This window comes from Muscardinus avellanarius (genome assembly GCF_963383645.1).
Source record: "Muscardinus avellanarius genome assembly, chromosome: 3".
Lineage (NCBI taxonomy): Eukaryota > Metazoa > Chordata > Mammalia > Rodentia > Gliridae > Muscardinus > Muscardinus avellanarius.
The window spans coordinates 51050846-51069619 of NC_137788.1; the positions used below are offsets into that span (position 1 = coordinate 51050846).

General features: G+C 39.4%; 1 protein-coding gene across 4 annotated transcripts in view; it reads left to right on the forward strand.

The window, feature by feature from the left end:
* Nucleotides 1-18774, forward strand: part of FGGY (FGGY carbohydrate kinase domain containing) — a gene marked incomplete at both ends in the record, with an annotated part of 387201 nt that overhangs the window by 22413 nt on the left and 346014 nt on the right. For 3 of the 4 annotated variants that reach the window (XM_080692605.1, XM_080692607.1, XM_080692606.1), the window contains one exon: nt 15703-15791. In XM_080692605.1, coding sequence (XP_080548731.1) covers nt 15703-15791 — 89 coding nt within the window. Of the gene's footprint in view, nt 1-15702; nt 15849-18774 lie in introns of all 4 variants that reach the window. The other variant, XM_080692604.1, reaches the window with a different exon arrangement.

Sequence of the window (18774 nt, forward strand, 5' to 3'; positions counted from 1 at the left end):
CCTTTTGGATGCCTGCAGTGGATGCCCCTTTTTATAGCTGCTCTCTTTGCCCTCCCCCAGAATCATCTACTAAATCAGAAAACCTCTGTCCAGAATGTCAATGCCAGGACCCGCTATGTTGGGAGCATGTTTCCCCGGCCTTTGAGCAGCGAGGCCAGCACTGTTTGCTGTCATCAGGGCATCTGTTGTGGATTTCCTCTCCAAGGTGGGCTTCTCATAAACTGGGCTCGTAACTAAATACAGAGTGTTAAGGTTGATGTCCCTCTTCATCTACCTGAGCCCTGAATCCTTTTCTTAACACCTTGAATTTGCATATTTGATTTATGCCAATTATATGCTGTATTATTTTACTTTTGTAGTCCACAAAAGTAATTTTTAAATGCCAGACTAGGGGAAAAAAAGCGATTTACCTAATGCCTAGTAACATTAATAAATGCCAGCTTTTATTAGAATACCATTTTTGTGTATATGTGTATTTTACATTATGGTAGACTTTTTTGGGGAGGTATTAGAGGTTGAACCTAGGGACAATCTGTCTCTGAGCTACATCCCCAGACCTATTTTAATTTTTATTTTGAAACCTGGTCTCTCTAAGTTGCTGAGGGTCTTGTGGTTTTGAACATGTAATCTTCTTGTCTCAGCCTTCCAAGTACTGGGATTACAAGCATGCACCACTACACCTGGGTCTTATGGTAGACTTTGACATGTATTCCTTTTGTTTGATCTTTAACATGGCATTAGGGGATAAATATTACTATTTTTCACCTTTACAGATGACTATAACAAACCTCAAAGAGACAAAGTGACTCATCAATAGATTTGAGGATTGAATCTTAATGAAGTTCTTTTGGGATCTGTTTTGTTTTTATGCAACACCATGTTACTTGCTTATTTGGGTTCTTAGTAGCATCATTAAGAGCAGGGATCAAATTTGTTCATTTATATCTTGCTGTTGTAGCCTCAAAGCCAAACACAGTGCTTGGTTTGGAAAACATACACAGCAAATGTTGGCTAAGTCAACTCATGTCTCCTGGTCAGCCAGAAGTCAGACATCACTATAGTGTTCAACATGAGTGCCCAGCTTGCCTACTGCCAGTCCTTTGGGCTACTGCAAAGGAATCTCAGCTACTTCTAGGAGCGTTTTGTGTAACCAGAAAGGTGAGAGAAAGATCGATAAATTAGGCTGGCTTGATGCCCATGCAATAGAATACAGAACAAAATTTATTTCTCACAGTGGCTAAAATAGAGGTCACACCTATTGGAGAAAAATACTGTCTTCAGAAAAGACACTGAAAAGGACAGTGCTTTTAATGTCTGTCATGATAGAGTAGCTCATTAATATGTGTGTGAACTGTCACCTTGGAAATCGGGAAATCTAGGCTGAACAGATGTGGATTTAGCAAGGTTGATCGAGTAAGTCATTAGTCCAAAATGATTTAAAACAGGATTCTTCTAAAAGGATAGATATCATGTGTCTGAACATTTAAGGTTGTTTTTGCTTCTCTTTTCTCCCCCTTCTTATCTCCACAATGAGAAGAACTATTCTGTTGTAAGAATATAGTAATTTATTCAGTAAAACAAGCTTTTGTTGAATAACTACTATATACAAAGTATTGTGTGTGATTGAGAAACAAGGCAGGAGCTGAGCTCACTCTTTATCTTAGAGAGCTCCCATATCGAGGACCAAGAAAAAGAGGCTGTGAGAGCTACCCCCCCCCTAAAAATATTATGTCAGAAATTTCAAACATATAGGAAAGTTGAAAGCATTTTGCAATGAACACCCAGACCCATCATATAGAGTCCGTTATGACCATTTATTTATTTGAACCCCTCTGCATCCATCAGTACCTCTTAGGTTTTGGAGTTGAGCTGTTTCCTCATTACACTTGTAAAAGAATACAGTTCAAAATTGTAAAACTCCCTAAATTTGTGAGATATTTAATTAATTCTAGTTGAGATGTTAACCATGCTTGGTAGCTAGCTATAGCCATGATCAATGACTGCACTAGACTTCATTCACTGCCTACTCTATCCCTTTAAGTCTCATTTAATTTCTGTGGAAATCAGGTAAGGAAGATGTTATCATCTTTGCAGATGAAGAAACTGAGGAAATTGAGGATATTACCACATTGTTACTTACTGTGTTACCTCTGCTAATACTAGAATCCAAATCTGAGGTTTTTTTCAAATATTTTCTGTGTGTGTGAGTGAGTGAGTGTGTGTGTGTGTGTGTGTGTGTGTGTGTGTGTGTGTGTGTGTGTTATTAGAGATCCAACCAAGGGCTTCACCTATACTAAGTGGGTATCCTACCTCAAGCCTGGCTTTCCTAACCCTAAGAAATAAATTTCCATAGAAATTGTAAAGGTTAAACTCATCTGGTTAAACTCTAGTCTTTATCAGAAGGGTATTCTTGTGCACAGATAAGACGGCTTAACAGAGAGAGCCAATTCTAAGTGTTTAACTTTCAAATCCCAGATAACACCTCTGTTCTGCCTAAAATTTTAAGGTTAATAAGAACTCCAGAATAGAAAATTATCCAAGTTTTCAAAGTTTAGATGTCCAAAATTAGACTCAGTTAAAGAATCATCCTTGAGACTGGGTGAGTTTCCCTCTACTCCAAAAATTCTAACCCATAAACTTTTGTTTGTACCCAAGCACCTTATTTTTTTCTCTTAAAAGGCCAGCCTCTTCTTCCTCTCCTTTGTATGTGTGTGGTCTGAAAGCATAGTCAACAGAACTAGCAAATAGAACTTGTTTCTTACCTGTTTCAAACCCAGGGGATCTAGAAGTACTCCTGCGGCCAAGACGTCACTTGAAATGTGTCTCTCCATGTTGCACTGTGGCTGCTCTGCTTGCTTAATGATAAAATGATTCAGGGATTCTTATAAAGGGCTGGGTGTCTCTGATGTCTGAGTACATGGAAATGCTATGGAGTAGGTGAAACTTGTGAGTGACTTCGGCAATGAATTTGAGCTCTATGACCCTGTATCCGTACCCACATCTTCTCGAAGCTTCTAGGCTTTGTATTCTCAACAGCATGTCTTATGACTTAAAAGTACAAGAAAAGGGAGTATTCACGGGGAATTAGAAGGCTGCCTGAGTAAGTGACTCTGCCCTGCAGAGCCTCTGTTTCTCATTATGCTTTGCTGAAGGATCTGAACTGTGTCACGTATACTTTTTTCCTCAGTAATGTTACATATGTAGACTGTTGGCGCTTACCCAAGTAAAGCAACACAAGCAATTAGGAAATAAGATCTCTCTTTCTTTTGACCAATTGGTTATTCATAATTTTACCAATAATAGGACTTTATATTCCCATCATTATTTTTTACTGTGACTTCTTGAGCACTGATTAGTGAAAAGCTTTGGGCACAGACTAGCACCAGTCCACATTTTTGGCATTTGGGAACAGCTGGTGCATGTGACCCTCTAAGTCTTTCTTCAGTGCTAGCATTCAGTGAACCTCAGAGAGAGAGAGAGAGAGAGAGAGAGAGAGAGAGAGAGAGAGAGAGAGTCGGGGACCAGAGAGCAGCCTCCTGCCGTTGTCTTGGCACGTGGTCCTGTGGTCTGGCCTTGGCTGGGGGTCAGAGACAAGTGATGGACCTGAGAAAGAAAGTGAATCACTGTGCAAGTATTTATCAGGCACCTCCCATGTCCTGGGAAGCAGCAGCTGGACTTCGGTGCTAGAGATGGGCTTTGGAGTTCCAATGACCAGGATTTCTCCACAGACTTTCCACCCCTTGTCTGTATGATTTGGGCAGTTTACTTTCATGTAGTGCCTAGTCTCCTATTTATAAATGATTATGTTTTAAAAGGTATTTAGTAAATTATAGCATATTAGTAGTAGTCATGTATTTTCAAATAATAATGATGACAGAAAAAGTTGATTTTTGGAATGAATATTAGTGATATGTATTTTTATATTACTAATATGATGAGTAGCCAACAGTGAGGAAAATGGAATTCACCTTGTTCCAGGGGCCAGCCCTTTTAATTTTTATGGACACTGTGGAGGACAGGAGATTTTATATAGACATATAGTTTTTCAATAGCTTGATGATTTTTATTCATTTGCAATTAAACTTGCCAACACTATGCAATAAAAATGTACAAAAGAATAATGTTGTAGGTTTGGATTAGATTTAATTCATAGATGTTTATTAATAAGGAATATGCAAGCCAGGCATGGTGGCACACGCTTGTAATCCCAGCATTTGAGAGGCTGAGATGGGAGGATACAGGTTCGTGGATAGCCTCAGCTACTTAGTGAGGCCTGTTGCAACTCAGTGAGACCCTGTTTTAAAATGAAGAAGAAAAAATAGGGCTGGGGGTACAGCTCAGAAGTAGAATGCCCCTGAGTTCCATCCCAGTACCACCAAAAAAAGGGGGGGGGATATGCAGAAGTGAATAGTCCAAAACTATTTTAAGCCTTCTTACTAGATCAACTAGTTCTGAATATTATGTTATTTTAGAAAATGTTTTCATATGTTTTATGTAAGCTCATTTTTCAAATTAAACTCTAATTTTAAAAACTATTTTTACTTCAAACTAAAATAATTGTAAGAGAAGTTGCCTTTCCTGAAATAACAATAAAGTTGTATTAGTCAGCTTTCCATTACTGTAACAAATGCCCAAGATGAAATAAAAAGATGAAAAGTTTAGTTTGGCTCACAATTTTAGAGGTTTTAGTCCATGGTTGGTTGGCCCCATTGCTTTTGGGCCTTGGCTGAGGCAGAACATCATGGTAGGGAGCACAGCAGAGGAAATTACTCACCTTGTGACAGCCAGGATGCAAAAAGAAGGGGAGAGTGAGAAAAAGTGAGAGAGCAAGAGAAAGAGAAAGAGAGGGGGGGGGGCTGGGGTCCCAATATACCCTTCAAGGGCACCCTCAGTGACCTTACTTCCTCCCACCTTGCCTCCTAAAGGTTCTATACTTCCCAATAGCATTACAGTCTGGGGACCAACACATGGACCTTTGGAGGACACTTCTGAACCATAATAAAAGACTACAATATATTTTGTAAAATGTGGGTCCTAAACAAGTATAAAGAATAAATGTAGACTTAACTTCAGCCTTTTTAAGAAAAGGGGAGGCTACTTTTTGTTGCTCAGCCTTGGAAACAAGGTGAAGAACAGTCTGTAAATAACTTCATGCAGGGGCCGGACAAAGGAAGCCCAAACAGCTGACCATGGACTCTTTAGAAAAACTCTGAGCAGCAGCAGTGGGAGCAGGCTAAGAGTGGCTCATCTCATGCAGCGCCTGAGTACTATGGCTGGGTTCTACTCTAATCTAACCAGAGCTGGGTTTTTTCCATGGATCACAGGCCAAAAGTTAGGGGAGGGGAAGAGTCAGGGAGAAAGCAAATTCATCTGAGAATCCCCAAACAAATGCTTCTACAGTAGAAGCATTTGTGACTCATCAGAACCTTAAAGGGTATTGTCTTCATTAACCAAAATTTGTAGGAACATGGGTCAGAATGGGTATATGCTTTAGGATGTCCTAAAAATACTGTATTGCTAGTCAGTTTCTGTCAAGGTCTTTCATTTAATCTAGTAGAAATTTGTTAAAAATGTTTATCCCAGGTGGTTTGTTAAATACTAGAAACATAATAGTTAACAAAACAGAGTTTCTGGCCTCAAGCTGCTCATGTTCTAGAAGGGAGATGAGAAGTCATAACAGTTCAAATGGAGTGAAGATTTGGATTACTCTGAAGTATAGCTTGGTTAGTGTGTGGCATGTAGGCTAGCGACCAGTGAGCAGATTGGAGCTAGCTTGAGGTGGGGAGTCTGCAAAGTCAGCTGGAGGCCAGGCTCAGGAAAGGAACCTTCATGGGGCTAAACCTGCAGTAAAGTGAGAGTTTAGAATGTCAGAAAGCAGCTCAGTGAGTCAGCCAACAAGTATCTTTCAGTACCATTGATATTACTGTGTATTATGGAATTTCCTTTTGGGACATCATGAGATGAAGTCCCTTTACCTATGATCCACAGACAAAGGCCAGAAGTTTCTTCCTATACCCTTTCTGACTTTCCCAGCTCAAGGACCTGCATCTGAAGACTCCATAGATGAGCTCTGAGCTCTCACGTGGTTGCACTGTCCTCCCTGGACAGACAAAGACACTCTCCTTGTTGCAGTCATCCAATGCCCATGACTATAAAGTTGAGGATTATTCCTCCTGTCCACAGGGGTGGGCTGAGCACAGACAGGGCCCTTTGCTTCTCTCCTTTTGGGGGGCAAGTGACTCAGAGGCAGTGACATCAGCCATGACTTCATCCAGATGAAAGACTGCAGAGTGCAAGCAAGCCCGAGTCTGCCCTCCCTCCCCCTGCTTTGTCTTGTCGAGGTCATTCTCATGATCCTGCTGTTGTTCTCCACACATTAAAAATGTTTACCTACTTTTCCTGTTATTTCCTCACTTCCTTTTCCTGTCTCTATCTTCTTATTCAGGTCTAATGCTTAACCTTTCTCTTCACCTGCCATCTCTATATCTCTTTTTCCATCTTTCTCTTCAGCCTTTATTTTTTTATTTTTCTCCTCTTCTACTTATTTTTGTTTTATCTCCTACTCATCTTTTGTCTTTTATTTCTTTTTCTCTGCTCTTTTTAATGTTTATAAATATACTTTTATGAGTGCATTGTAAGTATACATTATAATAATTTGTAGAGTAATGGGGACATACAGGTCCACAGACTTGGTATCTTTTCCCTTTGGATCCCACCCCACTTTCTCTCCTTCTCTGTACATGCCATTGAGATTGGACCTGCTCTTTTCCTTCTTTGTCAGAAATGTATATAGAAATTGGTCCTCCTGCCTTCTACCGTTTCTCCCTCCAGATTCCCATCATTTTGTTGCTGTCCCAACTTTTCCAAAACCACATTCACAAACTACTCTCTGCTCAGGACTGATAGTGGCTCCCACTTGTTTCTGACCATAGTATCTATTGCAAATCCAGATTTAGCTCTTACTACATCTCAGCACACGTCTCTCAGTCTTTCTCATGGTTCCTTTCCCTGGCCATGGATGCATATATGGCCTCCTGTGCTATTGCTTATTGCTTTGGCATCTGCCCTGCCTGGATGCCTTCATCCTCTTCCTTACTCTTTGTCTTCCCTCTGCGTCCATATCAGATACAACCTTTTAAGCAACTCCTCTCTTCTCCCTACTGCACAAGGAACTCTATCTCTCCTTTGTGATTGTGCAGAGTCCTTAGTTTTAAGTTGGATATTTTAGAACTTGAATTACTCTGTATTATTTATACATTCCTCCAGAAAATTTCATGTGCACAGATTCTTTGCTCCACTAAGCCAGTAAATGACTTACAGATTGAAGCCAGGATGTTGGGACTGGCTGCAGGCACCGCCAGTCTCATCTCTCAGCTGCTTTGCAGCCCCCCATCCTCCAGATTGACCTACCCAATGTCAGTTCTAGCAGTGTAGTTCTAGTCTGGCTACTCTGCATAGTGGAGCTCTTGTACATTCTGCTGGCTCTATTCCAGAGCTACATAGCAAGGGTATATATCCCAGTTCTAATATTCCACACCCCTGTGGCATTGAGAAAGCTGCTATTCTATTTCCATTTCCACATGACAATCATAACAGTGTCCACATCATAGGGATGTTGAGGGATCAAATGGGAAAGTATGTGTAAACTGTTAAGAATAGCACCCAGCACTTCATAAGAATTTCTTAAATGATTGTTCTCATTACTTTGACTGTGAGTTCCACCACATCTTTCCATCTTTGAAGCCCAACTCACCTTAGTTTAAACCTTGATTCTTCTACCTAGTTGTTATATCATTTCTGACCAATACATGTCCATACATGTATCACTTTATTAATTTATAGCAATGTTTAACTCATGGAATTGTTAGTTGGATTCAAATCAGTGAGGTTTTATGTGTTTCTTTTTACATCCTGGTATACCTCCAGTAAATATTAGTCCCTGCCACACCCCTTGCTCTTCTCATTTATAAGTTGGCCCCTTCTTATTCTATTAGGCCATTGACTCATTTTTAGGAAAGGAGTATTACTTATTCATCTGTATCTTTAGAGGTAACATCAAATAACTTTCTCAAGTTAAATATTTATTGAGCATGCAACCGTGTGTATCAACCCTGTTTTGTGGCCAAGCATGTGCTAGGTATGCCAGGGGAAGATGAAAGATAGCACTGTTGGGCTCGGCACCTCCTACAAGGACTCTCAACCAAAGATTGAAGATGTGTTCTTAGAAGGGATATTTTCCTGTGAGGTTTGACCATTATGGTTCCTTCATAAGAAACAGGTTATGGAGTTCTTATCTTATACTACCACTTGAGCTATGAAGGAACATCTCAATTGTGCTCCCTGTTCATGCCCAACAGGAAATGACAGTGGAGTATGCCAACATTTAAATCAATGATCAGGTAAGGATGTATATACCCAAGTAATCCCCAAAGAAATCTCAGTTGGGACAGGGAAGAGCATCCATCCTTTATGAGTTGGGGACATATGAAATTTGGTGGAAGGACATTTGGCAGGGGAGAAGAATGGGCATCCATTTAAGCCAGTTTTGAGATAGACACTGGGCTGTCCTTTGATGTCCCAAAGCATTCCAATTTGATGGAGTGCTTTTCCGCTGCAACCCCCACCACCATCAAATGGTGCTTGGCAGACATTCAGAGGCTCACCCAGGAGTCCAAGCCAGGAAGTGAATGAATCCATTTTCCAATTAAAATGAAACTTCTCCAAAGGACCTGTTCACCCTGAGAGGAGAAATTTATCTTCCTGGCAGTCGAGCTTGGCTAGAATATGTCTCTGCTCCTAAAACAGACTGAAAAAAGCCATTAACTTGAATGAAAAAAGAAAAACTAGGACAGTTCTTATTCACAACATCATTCATTTATCCATTCATTCCTTATTTTCATTTCCACAAACCCATATTTAGCTTCTGTGTCTCTGCTCATTCATTCATTTATTCATTCATTCAGCTAACATTACTCATCCATATATAAGATGCAATGCTAGACCCTAGGATTAAAGAGATTTAATAAAAACTCAGTTCCTGCCTTACAGGAGCTTTTAGTCTAATAAGTAAGAATATGTGAACAGATTACGGGAAGTGCAGTGATAGGGACCATCACAGAGCATCGGGCGCATAGCATGAGACACCCAACCCAAAGGAGCTGAGGACAATTTCATGACAATTCCATTTCAACATCTTTATGAAATGGATAAAATCAGTGTTAAGACCCAGACATCTGCGTATGCATGTATGTGCACATGTATGCATGTACACATGCACATGCACACATACTCAGATACAACTAATGATTCTTTCTCTAGAGGGCCCTGACTTATACAAGAGATGGAGAGGTGGGAGCCTCCCCATGAATTAATTGGGAATTTGTATTAGAAGGATGATTGCATGTGAGAGGTGAGAGAGAAAAAGATACAGAAGAACATTCCCCTGGTAATTGGACCAACTAACACGGAAAATCAAGAAGAATGAAATCATTTGGGGGAAGAGAATGGATTCTGCTACCTACATGTAGGGCAGGTGCAGTGGGACATCCTGGAGATGTGTCTCAGAGGAGAATTTGGAGTTTGAGATTTGTTATGCTATATAACTTGGAGTTGGTATGAATCAGAAGAGTAATTGAGATCTCCCAAGGAGATAGAAGGGCATTTGGATGGGGAGCATCCACATTTAAAGAAAAGGAGCTTGTGAAGGCGACAGAAGGTGCGATGGGAGGGCTTGAAGAGATTCAGGAGTGAGATGCTAAGGAAGACGTCCTCACTGCCCTAGGTATCCACATCCTCATCTTCTACTTTCTTGTGTGTCTATCCCAAGACCTTCTTAATCCTTCTGAAACCTCTTCATATTAGGACTTCCTCCCTACCTACCATAGACATGAACAAGAAGTAATTGTTGTCTGTATTACTATGGCATCTCTCTGGTCAGCCTGACACTTCTGCATTTTTTAGGCTTTGGGAAGCAGAAGCTGAAGTAGCACTGGTCTGGACATAAGAGATAAAAAGTTTAGTCTAACACTTCATTTATCTGTCATGTGACTTTGAGATAAGGTCTCTTTCTAGCTGCTAGTTTCTTAATCTCTTGGTAATGTTTATAATTTCTTTCTCTGCTTAAAGGAATTATACATATCAGATGAGATCATGCTACTCAGGTCAAAGTACTCTGAAAAATAGGAAAGTCTATAGAAGTAATGAATGAATCTGTGGACATTTTATTTAATGCTCACAACATCCTTTGACGTAGATACTAATAGTATTGGATTTGAGGAAACTAGGGTTTGGAGAAATTAATTTTCCTAAAGCTACCCAGTTTGGGAATGGTGAGGACAGAAACTAAGCTCATACCTGCTGGACTCTGAAGTTCCTTGACTCCACACTTTACACTGGCCTTGTCTTTTAATATATGTGGTGGTATCATACTTCTGGGCAAAGTCAGCTTTGCTGAAATCCTATCAGTTGTCATGCAGATGATGGGAAGTCAAGCCTAGTATGGATTATAGGTATGCATTTCAATATAAGGGCAAGGCTTCTTGGAAAGTGGAGGCAGGGATGCATATAAGTCCAGTTTTGGGAAATAGATTATACAATGGAATTATTTTATTTTACGAATAAATTATATGGTGGCTCAGTTAAACCCATCTCTAATGGGAGTAATCTATCATATCAATCCAGATTTTTTGTTTCCTGGGTGTCCTTTTCAGCAGTTACATAGATATTTATTCTACTTGACCTCTATGCTTCAACTCAACTCTCCTCACCATGAAGCCTGTTAGAGCCACCCCAGCCCCCAAACTTTTTCCCTTCTTTGAACCCTGTCTGCAGTTACTCATTAGAGGCAGATATATAGCCACACACAAAATATTATGATGAAGTGATGAGGCTGACTCACCAAATCTTGGTATAAGACTCATTACATTACTGCCATACATCATATTTTTAATTACCTTTTTCTTTGCACACATCTTTCTCCAGCTCTCTTATAACTTTTGTTTGAAAGGGCCTAGCTTCAACTTTATATCTCCTGAAGATACTTGTAATTTTTTAATGAGTTAGACTTGTCTTTTGCTTTCTGGACATTTGTCGCTTTTAGATAGATTTGGGTCCATGTATGTATGATTTGCATATAGGAGGTCTCTCAGAAAAGGTCGTGTCTGAGCTGAATTTGAGTCCAGAGTAGAAGTTTGATAAGGGAAGAAAGTAGAGAAGTCAATCCAAGTAGAGACACTAGCCTAAATAGAGATAAAGAAATAAAAAGCACGTAATCTCTTTGGGGAACCAAAAGAAATGAGGTGAAATAGAGTGGAGAGTTTTGGTGGGGAGTTCATGGGAGAAGAGTCCAGGAAGTAATCATGGTAATAATATTAGCCATGTTGGGGCCGGCTTAAGAGTCTTGAGAGCCATGCTAAGGAGTTAACAAATGATTGTAGGCCACCAGGAACTATCAGTCCATTTAAAACAAAAATGGAATGGTAATCTTAAATTCAAGAGAGATGCCACTAATGGCACAAACCTCAATTGATATGACTGTTCCCCTTGAAGCATTTCTAATGTTTGGTCTTTGTCTCTGAAGATGGATGTTTGAAACACACAGTTGTTTTGTTTCCTCTGGGAAATTTCTGATTGGGACTTAGGACCCACTGCCTTGCTTTCAGCCTCATTTTTCTTTTAAGAATGACATTGAGGATTAAGTTTCTTCTAAAACATCTTTCTTCTCTGGTTTCTCAGCCTCTGCCCTAATTTGGAGTCTTAAACACAGAGTGGGGATAAAATTCTGCTTTGCATGGGCAACTGTTCTGAAAAACAACATTGTGAGTACATGGAATGTGTAGGCAGGATCATGACGACTGAGTGGAGTTAGGGATCTCTGATCCCTCCCTTTATTCACCAAACACCACAGACAGCCCAGATAGAATCTCCTTACAATTAATAACAAAGTGCTTGAATGATCTTTCTTTAACTGGCATCCCTGTTTTCTCACATCACTCCTAGGTCCCTGTGCTGCTGCTGTAGCCATCTCATTCCCCTCACAAATTTTCTTGGTTTCTAGAAGCAGTATAAACCTCCCAGATTCTGGGCACATTTTGGATAACAGCAAAATCCCCCTTTCTATATCCTGCTGCTGCAGGGCAGCTGATGGCTGGCTTTTAATATGAGATAGAACCTCTCTACCCCTATACTCTACTGAGACACACAGCTGTTTGAGCTTTGAGCAGTAGCCTCCTCCCAAGAAATGCTGTGGTTTTATGAAGTAATAAATGATTTCTTTTTTAAAAGCTTTCCTCTTTAGTTGCTTTCAAGCTTGGGGATTGCTTAGCTCTAAGGATTGTTATTGGAATGTAGAAACCTTTAGTGCCAAGTCACACACCCAAAATCACTGCTGAATCTTTTTTGTATGTGTGTCTTGAAAGCCTTTTTTTATTAGTTGCTTGGTAACTTGAACAGAAAGACTTAACTAACTCAGCACAGAGGGCTCCTAGTTTGAACTGGATTAGGCTATCCCATAATGAGACCCAGCTAAATTTGGCATATGTGTGTCAAGGTGTTTTCTCTAACTTGTATACCATTTGTGCATGGAAGATGGTGTTAGGTGATAAAAGTTAAATGAGATGCCCACAATTGAAATTGAAATCTTTGAGATTGTGTGTCATAAATTTTTTTTCTGCTGTGAAGAATAGTTATATCTTTTGTCATTACATTTCCAGAAGGTCCAAACATGCAGCTCTGCTAGGACCAGGATCCTCAGATGGTCACTGCAGCACAGTGGGAGAAAACCAAAAATAAAACCACATTAGAGATGTCTTATGTAACTTTGGGTCAAGCCCTTGGGGTCTAACCCTCAGTTTCTATATTCATAGTATGAGAATATTATATATCACTTGCATATCTTTGAACTGCCCTGAGAATCAAATGAGACGAGGCATATGGAAACATTATTGTAAATGGTAGAGGAAATAAGAGGACAGTCTCTCTGTCCTGGTGTAGGCACAGTGTCTACAAGAACAATTAATTGAGATTGAGGCCCTTGGCTGAAACTTCACTGGCTGAGGGGGAGAGATTTTCTTATAGAACTGTATTTTTTTAAAAAAAAATCCATTCATGGTAGCTCTTGACCAATTTGACACTTGGTGGCAGAGCCCTTGTGAATCATGTACCCAAAGAAAGAACAGCATGGGACTCTCAAAAGCAGCCAGTTAGCATTTCAAAGCAAGGGACAAGTTTCCAGACACACCTCCTTTTACTCAACTCTTCCTCTTTCTTTTTGCTGGATAATCTCTAGACTTTGGTTTGGTAAAGAAAGCAGGGAATAGTGCTCTATTCTCTTCTGAAGCCATGTGCAATCTTAAGGACACCTTATATTTCTAACAACTTGTTTCTGGTTCCTCATTCCATGTAGAGATTGACTGCAGTTTCTGGTTTTGATCAATGAACTGGGTGTGGTCTCAAGAAAAAATGATGTTCCTGTACTCATTTTTTCTCTACCACTTGTGTGTATATTTTTGGAAAAACCCCTAAAGTTCTCCTAGAGACATTCTGCTTTGGTCCTGTTGTGTGCAGTAACTGTCTGCATGGCTATGGGGTGACTATTCTCATCATACAAGGGTGTTAATGACCCAGTACAAGATATAACAGACACAGTTATTTTCTGAATCTATGATGATTGTTCTGCTTTGGCTAGAAGGACTGTGTTGCTGTAGTTGTTTGGTGGTTCATGCCTGGTGACTGGCTTTGTATTGCTGGAACTCTAAGAAAGACGATGTCTTTTTTTCCTCCCTGACCACTGATCGCTGCAACCACAGAACACATGGAAATAGATTTTTGAGACTATCCAGAAGACCTATTGGTAGTTTGACTCACATAATTTCGAAGGATACTATTTTCTTATTATGACTTGTTATAGAGTTACTATTGGGTTCATAGCTGAGTTCAGCATATTTAGGAAACTTAAGTTTTGCTTTAACTATTGAGATATATGGGCATTCAAAGAGAAATTTAGGACAGATTCCCTTATAGATATAAACTCTCATAAAAATACATAGGAAATTAAATAAAATGACAAAAGAGAATGGGCTCAATACTTTGCTTTTATATCTGGACCTTTTGATGTTGTTTGAACGGGACCTTGTACTTGGGATAGTACTTAGACAAAATGTTTGTTCATATAGCTGTGATAGGGAAGCAGTGAGTAGGAAGAACTCACATAACTTGAGGATAAATGCAGGCAAAGGCCAGTTGTGTATCTTGTTATATTGAAATAGCACCACCCTGTAGTTTTGTATTGTTTTAAGGAGTTAACACATTTGGAAGACTTTAGTGAACTTTGAAGCACTCATCATATGAGAGGAATTCAAAGGAGAAACTGAGCCGTTTGTAAGTTCAACAAATATTGAGGGCCTGTTGTGTGTTGGCATCTCGCAGGTACTAGGCTTTATCTCCTTTGCAACTTGAGTTGTTGCCTTTAGGTTCCTCCAAATAAACCATGTGTTTATAATAATTTCCTTTAATTAGCTTCTTTTAGAGAGATTGAAACTAGGACATAGACAGATGCCCATATGGTAGGAAACCTTTTTGGCCCATGCTTCTGTCTTCTTTACTGTTTTCTTAATTTTTGTTTAATCTCTAGGATCTTGGCTGAAAGTAGACACTTCAGTTTCCAAGTTCATCACACATACATTCTCATTCATAGGTACAGGTTAAGTGCCTCCATCTGGAACCCTGTGCTGAATTTCTGGGAGAAAGAATTTGATTTGTTCAGTCAGCTCATGTCTTTCCCTGGTCTAAAAAAGTGCTTATACTAAAGAGATTAGAATTTTGTAGTCTCTGCTAAGCAACTGAAAGTCCACTCAGTATGGAGGTATGAGGAGAAAAAGGGATACTCATATGATATCAGGGGGAACAAGACTGACAAAGCCCTTACCTCACACAGCTTATAGTCTACAAGGAAAGAAAGATACCACACAGTAACTGTGGGGAATGCATGATAGTTAGATCTAACTTTGTATAGGAGAGCCTGGAAACCTTTCTTAGGAAAGAAAGCTGATAGGGTTAACCAAAGGAGCAGGAGGACATGGGTCTAGGGAGAGAACAAAGTAGCAGGTAAGGAATGAATTTTCCAGAGTTGACAGAGGGAAGATAAAGCCCAGTAATAAGGAAAAATCTGGCTACTTGACAACATGAAAAAAAAATCTTTAAAAAGTATACAGTAATGGCTTGATCATGTTGCTGTTCTCTTTGGCTTAGACTGGAAGTTCTTTGAGGACAGATACATCGTTCTGTTGTGTTTGAAACCAGCTGGCATATGGGATGATTTACATGGCAGGGCACATTTAGATTTATTAAGTGACTTCATAATGCAGTTCTCTATCCATCTTACAGTTGCTCAGTGTTAAAATCTTATTATATGCTTGGTGTATATCTTCTGTATAGCTTCAAAAGTATGTTTTCTCCTACTCCTGGTTGGCAAGGTGGGATAAAAGTGAAATTATGGTCATTTTTGTAAGGATCAATAATTGCCATTTTTATTTCCTATATAACTATTACCTATATATCACACTGTATCTCAAGCCTTTGAACAGATATTTTAACAGATATTGTTGGCTATGTTTTTGTTTTGAAAAATTTGAGGCATTATTGAAAGAAGAGAGACCTAGAAAAAAAAGACCCATAATTGATTCTAATATGTATTTAATTTGGCAGAACTTGAGAGAGACTTGCTGGGATAAGGCGGGACATTTCTTTGATCTCCCAGACTTCTTATCATGGAAGGCAACAGGTGTCACAGCACGGTATGTTAATTACAAGTTGGATTTTATTTGTGTTCTTCCATCCTTGACTGTCTGTATGTATGTATTGCTTTCTTAACTCTCTTTGACTGGACATACTGTTTGTACATCTGCATGTGATTTTGCATACTTGAAACATCTTGAATCTATCTTCCACCTCCACTGCACATGCCCAAACACCATTCCAGTTCCTATGAGGCCTGGAATGTGCATATCAAGGTGAAGACCATTCATTAAAATTGGACACATTTGAAGAAGACTTGAAAAATACAGAGCGAAATGGGATGGTTTTTTTCAAAGGTTCTTTTTACATGGTGAATAAAAGGGAAAAAAATATCTATCCATACCTGACTATCTATGTGACTAAAATTAGGACAGAAATATGTTTTTCAAGGAAGCTGATTTTTTAACTGTATGGATGTGATATGAACTTATTTTTTGTATAAATATACCCAAGTCCTCTCATACTGTAGAAGTATGTATGTTGAAGTGAACAATTACTTTTCTGAATATTATGAATATTAAAAATAAAGCTGATCATGGTGGCTCATGCCTGTAATCCCAGAGTTTGGGAGGCTGAGACAAGATGATCACACAGGTTCAAAGCCAGCCTCAGCTACTTTGTGAGGCTCTCAGCAACTTAGTGAGATGCTGTTTCCAAATAAAGTATAAAATAGGTTTGGGAGTATGGCCCGGATGTAGAAAAGCCCCTGGGTTCCACCCCTACTACCACACATTAAAAAAAAAAAGTGTGTGCTACATGAAAGACTTTTACCTAATACTCATAGAATGTGAAGTTTTAGCTTCTATAATTTAGTTTGTGTGTGCATGAGTATATATTATAGAGGTTGGACATGAAATCTCTATGTATGATAGTCTGTTATCATTGTAACCTTGGACTTCAATAGGATATACTAGAGTAGGTAGTGTTCTCAACTTGAAAGGATTTAAAATCCGGATTGAGCAACCTGTGAGGCAGAGAAGCAGTCCCCAGAGGACAGACAAACCTGTGTAAATTAGGGAGTCAGGTGTTGTATCTTTAAGTCAGTGGCTTCAGAGGGGGCAAATTCTACCTATTGTCCCTATTTGAACTTAGGAGACGCTGGGAGTAGCAGTACCATTGTTCCTGGGCTTGTTCTTTCTGTCTTATTTTGCAGGACTGGACATTTTCTTGAGATTAGTTGAAGAGTGTGTGACAATTCAGCAGCAATGGCTTCAGGAAAGAGATGGTAGAGAATGCATTTCACAGACCCATTGTTCTTCATGTCATTTCTCCCAGCACCTCATGTAGAGGAACCTGGAGACCTTCTGTGAAGGATGATAGATAGGGAGCAAAATGACCATTAGCCAAAAGTGTAGATGGATGGCCTCAGCACAGCACAGGCCCTTACCCTTCTAGACCACTGGTCTGAACTTTGCCCGAGGTACTGGTGGGATTGGTCATCATTAAAGTTTTCAACACTGGGAGGGAAGTGCCTAGGTAAAGACCTCTTCTGGGGTATTCTTTTGTGTGACACTGTCTGAAGTATTTCTGAGAGGACAGTTCTACAGGCTTTTTTCTCCTTTTGTGCAGCAGTGGAAGAAATAGTTTGATGGTTTTGGTGAAGGAGATCTACTATTCAAAATAATGCAAGGTCATTGATCTCAAGGTTTGTAAAACTCCAAATGGAACCAGAGGTGGCGGAGGAATCAGATTTTCTTTTCTTCTTATATTGCTGTTGTTCAGGCCAGCACTTTGACTTCCCCATGGTTCTTTCTGATGGCTCTGGACATTGTACACATTTATTTCCTGGTTTGGGGGCTGTATTAAGACATTGAAGAGTGGCCTTTTTGAAGCTGGCCTTAGCTCAGATGGACTTAAATGGACTATTTTGCATATACACTGTGGTGTCACACTGTGATTTGTATTCTTTAGTAGTATAAGCTTGTTTCCTCTCTGAGTCTCACTCTGTAAACTGGCGATCATGATTCTTACCTGCAAGCTTGGTGTCTGAGTTCTATTAAAGCAATTTTACAAACTAGCTTGATTATAATAATCATCTAAATAATTTATTCAAAACACAGAACTCTAGGACTTACATTTTTCAGCTTGCTGAATAGAAATATCCATGGGACATTTGGGAATGTGGATGTCTACCAAGCTTTCCAAGAAGTTATATGGTCAGGTCAATTTGGACAACATTCTACAGAATAAACAAGAAAGTAGCATGTGACTCAGGTGCTCCACACCACTAAGAGTTTAGAATATTTTATTTAAAGGCCTAATTAATTTGTTGAATTGAAAATTGGAGGGCTTCTTGTTGACATCAGAACAAATGTGGATCTTTCACCCTTTCCAGTGACAATCTCAAACTCTAAGAAAGAAGTTTAATGCTCAAAAATGATTTATTGGCTACCCAAATTTTTCTATTGGATATATGCCTCATGACTCATTCTGTTTTCATTAATTCAAATTAATACCCCCTCTTCATATTAATGAGCAAGTTCAGATTTCCCTTCAGAATCTGCAAACTTTAGGCACTGTACCAAATTTCTACTGTAAAGGTGGCTGCCCTTTCCTCTGGCCTTCTATTTATTTACTCACTTTTTTAAATTTTTTTTATTTTTTTATTTTTTTTTTTTTTTTGCGGGTCTGGGGATGAAACCCAGAGGCATTTGACCTCCAAGCTACATTCCTTGCCCTATATTTGTTCTTTATTTTGAAACAGGGTCTTACTAAGTTGCAGATAGCCTCACTAAGTAGCTGAAGCTGTCAGCAAACTGTGATCCTCCAGTCTCAGCTTCCCGAATGCTGGGATTGATTACAAGCGTGCGCCACCACACCCAGCTCTCACTTTCTTAATTATTTTCTCCCTCCCTATTTCAGCATTAAAGGAGGAACCCCTCTGAAATTTTAAAATTTCATCTGAAGATAAGAACACCACCTATTCCATGAGGTTATTGTGTGGATTGCAATAACAGAAAAGCTTCTAACACAGTACTCTGA